At 40.4% G+C, this 9,938-nt stretch overlaps 1 protein-coding gene across 1 annotated transcript; it reads left to right on the plus strand.

Annotated features, from left to right (window-relative positions):
- The first annotated feature begins 1,376 nt into the window (after positions 1 to 1,376).
- On the plus strand, positions 1,377 to 6,302 carry LOC134665050 (neutral ceramidase-like). The gene is made up of 14 exons (XM_063521843.1): positions 1,377 to 1,679; positions 1,826 to 1,969; positions 2,058 to 2,234; positions 2,363 to 2,490; positions 2,578 to 2,776; positions 2,897 to 3,103; positions 3,262 to 3,381; positions 3,516 to 3,605; positions 3,836 to 3,952; positions 4,604 to 4,831; positions 5,019 to 5,114; positions 5,195 to 5,362; positions 5,522 to 5,634; positions 6,116 to 6,302. The coding sequence occupies exons 1-14, from the start codon at positions 1,446 to 1,448 to the stop codon at positions 6,294 to 6,296; spliced, it is 2,202 nt and encodes a 733-aa protein (XP_063377913.1). The 5' UTR covers positions 1,377 to 1,445; the 3' UTR covers positions 6,297 to 6,302.
- The last annotated feature ends 3,636 nt before the right edge of the window (positions 6,303 to 9,938 follow it).

Consider the following 9,938-nt stretch of genomic DNA (forward strand, 5'->3'; position numbering starts at 1 on the left):
GGGATAACTTGGATAGTCTGTTCGAGATCCTGAAAACGGTAAAAATTAAAGATACTACTCCTAAAAATATGAGTGATACCTCATTAGATTCGTCATGATGTCTAGAAAAATGTATTTGTAGCGTGTATTAGTACACAAAAAATATAAAAAGTTATCAACAAAAAAAAGGGGGGGGGAAGTAGTTATTTTTTATTTTCCCAATATCTCAAAAAGTATTACCATTTAAGAAACCAAAATTAATATTATAAAAGAGGAGGATATCTCCAATCAAACATTCCATACTTGCAAAACTGTATCTCCATTATTTATACTTTTTATTCAACGCTGAACACAGCCCTCCGCGCCTCATTTTCGAGAAAAGCGCGCGGCGTGAAAAAACGATAACGTAACATTAAATATATTTTAAAGGTATTAAAAATACACTGAAAAATATAGCACTAAACAGAGGCGAGTGGAAGAAGTCGGGGGAGGCCTTTGCTCAGCAGTGGGACACAGTATATAGGCTCTGAATAGTATGTATTACTGTAAAACGTAAGAAAACGGATTCTTATTGACTACGGAACCTTAAATAAAAAAGTTATTTTTGTAGAAAAATGATAAATAAAAACCTCCTGCGTGCGTTTCCAATGGAATTATCATTAACAATTTTAATTAGGTATGCATCATGATAATAATAAGAGATAATCATTATCGTTTGACAAGTTTGATTAATGCTCTTTTTGCCATACGTTCTAGTAATAAGCACGTGTACCTACAAAATGATTTATTAAAATTTGAAGATTTAACACATGTCAATATTTTGAAACGCAGTTTGCGATTGTCATTCATACAAAAAGCGCCCCAAAAGCTACGGTAAGTACCTACTTAATTTCACTTTTGATGTAACAAAGGCAAATGCAGGGTACAAATACTTAAAATTATCGCGCGTCACACATAATGCATATTAATCCTCATTTCTTTGTCATAAGACTAATAAAGATTACACAAATGATACTGTTATATTACGATTCAATCCTTTGTCACTGGTTAGAAAATACCTTACTAACGATTCGAATATACCGCGGGCCAGGCGCATGTCAGTCATCGGCCATCCGAGTGATAACTCGTAGTGGTTAAGGGCGATGTGTAATGAACCCTCGTGGACGTCAGCTGCCGCTCTGTTGGTGGGTTGAGGAGGGTCAGTGACATCCACCCAAACATTTAGTCATCGCCTCCCGACTCAAACTTAGTCAGATTATATTAGAGGTATACCTATAGTTTAGATTAGATGTTCACGGGGGAGAGTTTATTAATATATAAGTAACCCTGCTTAGCCACCGATTTTTCACTCGGGACGCTTATGGTCATGAAAATTTGTTCCTGGCACTAATTAAATGTGATATAAAAATGCACCATCGACAATTTGTCACAATAGGTAATTTATCATATAAAAAATTCTAGGAACCATGGCGATTTCGCTACTCGCCAAGTTGCTCATTACGGGCGTATCCCTGGGAGTGATAGTCGGCATGTCAGTTACAATATACTTCGTGGTCACTGATGAGGGCCCCATCTATGACATAACGACAACCGAAGGGACCGACGAGAGCCCTACGACGCCGGAGATTCCGACCGAGCTGCTGTATGAAGTAGGAGTCGGGATTGCTGATATGACAGGACCGTGTGTTGAAATTACGTTTGTAAGTCTTCCGAGAATACTTAACTAGAATATTTTGAGATAATTCACCTTTGTTAACAGACCAGGAGCATGTATGGATGAATACCGTAACTAAGAGATTTCTTACGTTTCATGTTTCACCATATACATTACCATGTATATTTTCAGATGGGGTACGCTGAGTTATCTCAATCCGGTGCTGGCATCCATACCCGACAGTTCGCTCGATCCTTCATCTTTGAGAAAGATGGTAAAAGGATCGTTCTTGTCACCGCTGACGTTCAATCCATAGGCATTGCTGTCAGGCGGGAGGTAAGTAGTTTATATGAGAACAACTCGTAGACGGAATAATTATCACCTGTTTAAAAGTATTGGCTAAATGTAGTTTCTTTAAATCCAGGTTGTCAGGAATCTCCAGGCCATGTACGGCGAATTATACACGCTGCAGAACGTCATACTGACAGGAACACACACTCATTCGACGCCGGGCGGGTACCTGGTAGACTTCATTCTTGACGTCAGCATCCTCGGCTTCGCTAGAGAAACCTTCGACGCTTATGTAACGGGGATCACTTATGTAAGGAATACTGTTAACGCTAACCGTACTTGCTGCTACATGTATATAACAATACTTCCAATGAAATCAAATAAAAACTTGAACTTATTGAATTGACTCGCGGTTTGATCAGTTGTCTCCCATTTCAGAGTATTGTCCGTGCTCATGAAAACATGGTGCCAGCCCGTCTGTTTTACAGTATGTCGACGGTCCGCAATGCCCACATGAATCGATCACCATACTCGTATGAATATAATCCGCCTGAAGAAAGAGAAAGGTAATGGACAATTGGAGATTCATTTGTTTTGCCTGAAAGGTTTCCTCTGTTACAAAATCATTAACGATGTATTAAATATAATTTCAGGTACGAAAGTGACACCGACGACGTACTCACCCAAGTTCGAATTGTTAAGGAGGACGGCTCCCTGCATGGCATAATGAACTGGTTCGCAGTCCATACAACCAGCATGAACATGACGAATCTGCTGGTGTCTTCAGATAATCTGGGCTACGCTTCCATAAAGATGGAGGCAATGTTGAACCCTGAGAGGTTTGTTGGCCAGGTATGTAACACCTATCAAAAAAAAATCGATCATATGGTTCCAAGCTTTCATAATATTGGCAATCGTCGCAGTCGTCGATATTTCTGAAGCACCTACGGTTAATCGGTATTCCTGTTTCAGGCAGACATCGTAGCCGGTTTCTTCGCGTCGAATCTCGGCGACGTATCGCCCAACGTGCGCGGGGCGCGGTGCGAGTTCAGTGGCGAGGCATGCGACAATCATTTCCTACTATGTGCCGCGGGAGAACGCTGCTACTCTTTGGGCCCGGGAGACGACATGTTTGAGAGCACCAGGATTATTGGAACAGCTGTTTATGAGGGCGCAGTGGTAAACACCTTACGTATTTTAATGTTGCTGCTATGGGTTATGTTTTTTCGACAGAGGACGACTTTGCTTGAAAGAATGTTCTTGAGAACAACAGCATTATTGGTAGTAAGGTCGTATAAGACTAATCGTAGTTTTTGTGATGTTTTTACTGTTTCCAGGAAGCTCTCAACGCTGCCGGAGAAGAGCTGAGAGGAGACCTCAACGTTGTACACCAATTCCTGAACATGGCTGAACAAGTTGTGTCAAAATATGATCCCGTGGAAAGGACCTTTAATGAGGTATGTATGTCGTAAAGTTTATTTGTGCCTTATACATACAAATTGTATAAAATTAAAAAAAAATCTATTGATGGAAGAAAATACGTATCTTCAAATGAATTTCAGATAATTATTATTATAGTTTATGATTTCAGAATGAACAAGTCACAGGCTGCGCGGCTGCGTTGGGTTACAGTTTCGCTTCTGGAACTATTGATGGTGCTAACACATTGAATATTACTCAGGTAAATTTAGAAGGTCCTTACCAAGATTAGCTGTCAATAGATAGCAGACCTAATAGTAAAAAATAACGCTTAAAAGTTTCAGACTAATTAATGCGCTTTAATTTGATTCAGAGGTGTTATTTTAGTGATTATGCCTAACGTAATTCTGGTTTATTTCAAACACACTTGAAAAATCATTACTCTGATGCTAATTAGGTGATATTCCCGATGACTGATTTTTTTGGCTGTAGGGTACAATATTAGGCAACCCTCTCCTGGACGCCATCGGCGGCGTTGTAACATCACCACCTACAGAAGAAGACATCGAGTGCCACGCGCCTAAACCTATTCTACTGATGACTGGACGAGTGAGTATTGTCTACCTACGTGATTGCCTGTACTCTATTAACAAGAGTCATCTTAACATAGTAAAAATGCAAGCATATGCATGTATATAAAGACAGGCCTCCTCTTATCAACATTAAGGCACGAGCAGGGGCGTATTTACACTATTTACCCTAGGGCAATCGCATGGCCCGGGGCGCCAACTCCCAGGAGCGGCATATGCCACCTGGCGGATTGCATTTTGTTTTTCTTCCTTGACTTCTGGGGCGGCGAAACGTATTGGCCCGGGCTCCAAATTCCAAAATACGCCCCTGCCCTATTAAACTCTCGTCCGTTCCACTTAAATTCTCATTCATATATTAATTATAAATATCTGGGAGACCGAGCTTTGCTCGGAAAACATATAAAAACTCAAAAAAGCGCGTTTTCCCAGTGTTAATACCAAGCTAGGCTAGATCGACTTGCCCCCAAAAACCCTCATAGCAAATTTCATTAAAGCCACCACACAAGTCTTATTGAGCTTACTTAACTGTGAGGCTAAGTCGATTTGTGGAAGATTGTCCTTATAATTTTATTTTTGTATTTTATCCTTGAACATATCCTGCCTGAAGAACTAAAATAGTTTTGAGAACAGATTCGCAACTTACCTTTAAATGATAATATTTATTACCCAGGCCAACTTCCCGCTTCCTTGGCACCCCAGCATAGTCTCAGCGACCGTGGTGTACCTGGGTGGGTTGGCCATCGCCGGCGTGCCGGGCGAGCCGACCACCATGTCCGGGCGCCGCATACGCGATGTCATCGGTAACGCCATGGAGCGCCTTGGTCTGCCACGCCGCGTCGTCGTCTCGGGGCTCACCAACGAGTACATCCATTATGTGGCCACGCCTGAGGAATACCAGGTATTATATCAATTCATCATACCAGAATAGAATCCTAATAGCGAGTTCGGGTTGGCGATCGTTCTGTGCAAGGTGATGTAAACCTGGATTCTTATTACGATTCACTCGTTGGGTTTACTGGCTTCTGGGTGACATGTACCTTATACCTAGGCTTCGAAATATTTTGTAAATTTGTTATTTGTTCCAGGTACAAAGATACGAGGCAGCTTCTACGATCTACGGCCCTAACGCGCTGGATATCTTCCTGAACAAGTTCGACGAATTCACAACTGTCGCCATTCAGGTGCATATAATATAAACGAGAGCATCCAAATAAAGACATTTTATAATACGTTTAATAACTAAAACGGTGTTTATTTACAGGGCGGTACTGTGGAACCAGGGCCGGAGCCCGCAGACAACATCGGGAGGACAATCTCACTAATCCTACCTGTAATAGTGGACAACTCGCCCATCGGCGCCAGCTTCGGTGACGTCACGGAACAGCCTCCCGCGACTGTGGCGAGGGGGGACACTATTAGTGCTACCTTTGTACGTAATAGCTTGTTAAAGTTCCTATCTAACTGAGTCAGATGTTCAACTGTTTGACAATTTCATGCTCCGGATCTTACTGTAGGTAAGCAATGCCTTCGCTGCGAGTCAATAACTATTAATATTTAATTGATGTAGTTTACACTTACTCTATTCCAGGTGGCTGCGAACCCTCGCAACAATCTTCGCCAGGAGTCATCGCACGCAGTCATACAGAGGCAGGAGCTGGGCGAGTGGGTGACGGTCGCCACCGACGCCAACTGGGAAACCAAGTATGACGAGTTTTTATTATTTGATTCGTTTAACAGTTTTACTACTTATGAAACTTAATCCTGTAAGGCTGATCATTTTTAGTTTTTCTTTTAAATTGGTCAGTTTTTGGGCCTTCTGCATGATGACTCGCTTTGTCATATCTGAAGTCATTAGTCAGATTGAACCCTGATGCCTTCGAGTTCCTCTAGAATCAGTGGCGGATTTGCAGTCTTTGCCGCCCTAGGCCCCAGGCCCAGTGGCCGCCCCTTACTCAGCATCCATAATATTGTCTACATTTTGAGTTATGTCTTGTTATCATACTAATTTTTCGTCACAATTTGCCCCCCCTTCTAATATTGCCCCCCCTTATTGCCGCCCTGGGCTCGGGCCTACTGGGCCTAAGGGCAAATTCGCCACTGATAGAATTGCTTGGAACGTTACTGGCGTCTGTACAGCATCTATTATTATGATAAGAGTAAATGACCGGCCTCTTGTTCGCAGGTTCTACTGGGAGCGTGTATCAACGCTGTTCGGCACGAGTCGAGCAACGTTCGAGTGGACGGTACCAGATGACGCGCTGGCCGCGTCGTATCGTGTCGTCTACTACGGAGCCCGACGAAGCCTGCTCGGCACCATCACCGAATTCGAGGGATACAGCAACAGCTTTAATGTTATAAACTGATTATTTATATTGAAATGTTTTATTTAATACCTGCCTTATCGTGAAGCGTTGTGAAGAAGTAAAGGGCCGACACAGACGTATGACGGCTTAAATTCCAGTTCCTATCCTACTTGTGTAAAAATTGCACCCGCGTGGAGTTCCAGCGTATAAACGTTGCAGTGTGGTACGTACTGCAACCTGTTTATGTCGGCCTTGAGACCTCATTTACAGAAAGGCGAGAGTGTCGCCTGATGCAGTTCATAATAGATGCAAGACCTTACGTACTTCACGGTTTTGCTCAAGCAAGATCATGATTGTAACAAAGTTGTTAATGAGTTTTGAACAACAATGAAAACAATCTTTGTATACAAATTGGAAAATACAGACTGAAATGTTTCTTACTAATTATTTGCGTTTTATGAGATTGTTAACGCAGACAAGGTTAAAGTAGGTAGTGTGTAAGAAATGCATAGGTACAGTCAACATATTATCATTATTAGATAGTGAGGGAGAAATATTACAGGCCACATACATGCATATTTGTATGATAATAGAGGTCTCCCATACAACCATTTCCAGTCGCCGTTACGACGCGGTGTAGACACATCTTGTGTCGACACCGTCTGTTTCGGTCACAATTCCAGTCGCAGAGTCGTCGCCGTGTCGACACAGTTACCAGAAATGGGGAAGGGTCGACACATGACACAAAGTGACATAAAGTGTGGTCGCCGTGTGCACACATTGTTTCGGGTTTGCGACTACTTTATGCCAAAATCATTCGTTCATTCGTTCATTTTGTTCCTGTCAAATGGGAACTGTCAGATGGAAAAATAGTTAAATAAAAATAAGTGACATTAATACGCCATCTCTAAAACGGATTACAAGACGTAATTATATATTGTTTGCATTTATATTACAATAGGACTTAAATTATTATGGGGAATTAAACTGCTCGAGTGATTTGATAAACTAAGTGTAATATAATCAACGCGCCACCACATTGTTTTAGTTTAGCCGGAAATGAAATTGTTTACTTCTCAGTGCTTGTGTTCATAAATATATTATTTGATGCATTTTTAGTACTTCGATGCGTATACTATACTTAAATAACAGAAATAACGCTTTACATACTACGAAACTTGTTAATTATGATGTATAAATATGGTTTAAGGCTGAGAAATATTGCAGTCACAAAGTAGTCGCAAATGTTTCGACTTTGTGTCGACTCTGTGTAGACACATGACACGCGCTGTCAAAAGTAATAACAAAGTTACTGGATTTGCAAAATGGCTCCTTGTGTTCATTTGTTTTCAGATATTCTCAAAGTGTAAAAATGACGTGGTCAGAGATGGGACTTAATAGATTAACTGTTTATTCGACTAATTAATGGAATAAAAAAAGTTAATCCTCAAATTTTAATCACGATTAGTTTAGTCGACCTAACATAGATTGAAATTGAATTAATCTGAGCATTAATCGAATAAATTATCGATTAAATCTCGGTTGGAAGTTGACAGGGGGCCATTTTTGTACGTAAAAATAATAGAAATGTCTTGCATGCAGATGGTAGCCAAACACTTTGTCATAAAAGTCGAGATGGGTGTCGATTTATAGGTTTTAGGGAGTGCCGATTTCGAAAATGATGACCATTTTGGAATCCAAAATGGCGGCCATGCACTGTGTCATAAAAGTCGTCATGGATGTCGTTTTATACGTTTTAGGGGGCCCCAATTTTGAAAATGATGACCATTTTGGAATCCAAAATGGCGGCCATGCACTATGCCATAAAAGTCGTCAGGGGTGTCGTTTTATAGGTTTTAGGAGGCGCAGATTTCAAAAATGATGACCATTTTGGATTCCAAGATGGCGGCCATGCACTATGTCATAAAAGTCGTCATGGGTGTCGTTTTATAGGTTTTGGGGGGCGCAGATTTCGAAAACGATGACCATTTTGGATTCCAAGATGGCGGTCATGCACTATGTCATAAAAGTCGTCATGGATGTCGTTTTGTAGGTTTTAGGGGACGCAGATTTCGAAAATGATGGCCATTTTGGAATCCAAAATGGCGGCCACGCACTATGTCATAAAAGTTGTCATGGGTGTCGTTTTATAGGTTTTAGGGGGCGCAGATGTAGAAAATGATGACCATTTTGGATTCCAAAATGGTGGCCATGCACTATGTCATAAAAGTCGTCATGGGTGTCGTTTTGTAGGTTTTAGGGGACGCAGATTTCGAAAATTATGGCCATTTTGGAATCCAAAATGGCGGCCACGCACTATGTCATAAAGGTTGTCATGGGTGTCGTTTTATAGGTTTTAGGGGGCCCTGATTTCGAAATTGGTGACCATTTTGGAATCCAAAATGGCGGCCATGCAGTATGTCATTAAAGTCGTCATTTTCGAATTCTGCACTCCCTAAAACCTATAAAACGATATCCATGACGACTTTTATGACAAAGTGCACGGCACACATCTTGGATTCCAAACTGGTCATCATTTTCGAAATCGGCACTTCCTAAAACCTATAAAACGATATTCATGACGACTTTTATGACAAAATACGTAGCGGCCATGTTGGATTATAAAATGATCATCGTTTTCGAATTCTGCACTCCCTAAAACCTATAAATCGACATCCGTGACGACGCAAGTTATCTTTATTTTCAGATCTAACAAATTGCTACAGAATACAAAGGACAAAAAAAGAAGCGAGGAGGTAATGAAACAAGCAAAAATACAGATGATTCCTCGACGCAATTGGATGCTTCTTAAATTGTGTCCAGATTTTTTTGTCATAAAAGTTTTTATTTTTCACGTATTACTCTCACAAGTTCCGTGACATTTCGACCTTGTAATTTTTTAAGTAAATGTTTTTGTTTATCTGTGAGGATCTCACTAGAATAATATAATCAAGGTATGTTTATATTTGATGATTGAAATAGTAACGCAAAAAAAATTTATATTTGTGTCTTATATTCCTGCCGAAGACTTTTATTTTTCCTTTTCCTTCTACACAAGTTTGGTCAAGTAATAAGAATTTAGGGCTCTCAATTTTATTTTGACTTCTACAACATTAAAGCTACGAGGCCATGTTTGGTATCGTTTTCGTATAAATTCGCAGTACCAAATTTAGTTATGGTATCACATTGACACCATTCCAAAGTAAAAACATATAAACTTACTTTCTTTTAAACTCCTCTTCACGCTTAAACTACTGAACAGTTTTAATTTAAATTTAGTACACATATATTTTGAGTCCCGAGACAGGACATAATAAGTTATCTCAAAAATCATCCTTCAAAGGTGTGAAATGAGGTGTAGGGGGGAATTCAGAATTTACTTCTTGAAGTTAATACTGTTTAAGTTTAGGTTTGAAGTCATGTTTTTTTTATCATTTTTAACTAAATCAAAGATGTAGACCATCCCAAATTTAATATAAATCGGTTCAGCGGTTATTGATTTCCCGTACAAATTTCCACGCCACTTTTCACACCTTCAAAAGATGATTTTGGTTATAAGATCTATCCTATGTCCTGTTCCGGGACGCAAACTATTTCTATACCAAATTTCAACGAAATCGGTTCAGCGGTTAAGCGTCAAGAGGAGTTTAAAAAAACCGACCAAGTGCGAGTCGGACTCGCGTATTAAGGGTTCCGTACATT

Source organism: Cydia fagiglandana, chromosome 1, assembly GCF_963556715.1.
Source record: "Cydia fagiglandana chromosome 1, ilCydFagi1.1, whole genome shotgun sequence".
NCBI lineage: Eukaryota > Metazoa > Arthropoda > Insecta > Lepidoptera > Tortricidae > Cydia > Cydia fagiglandana.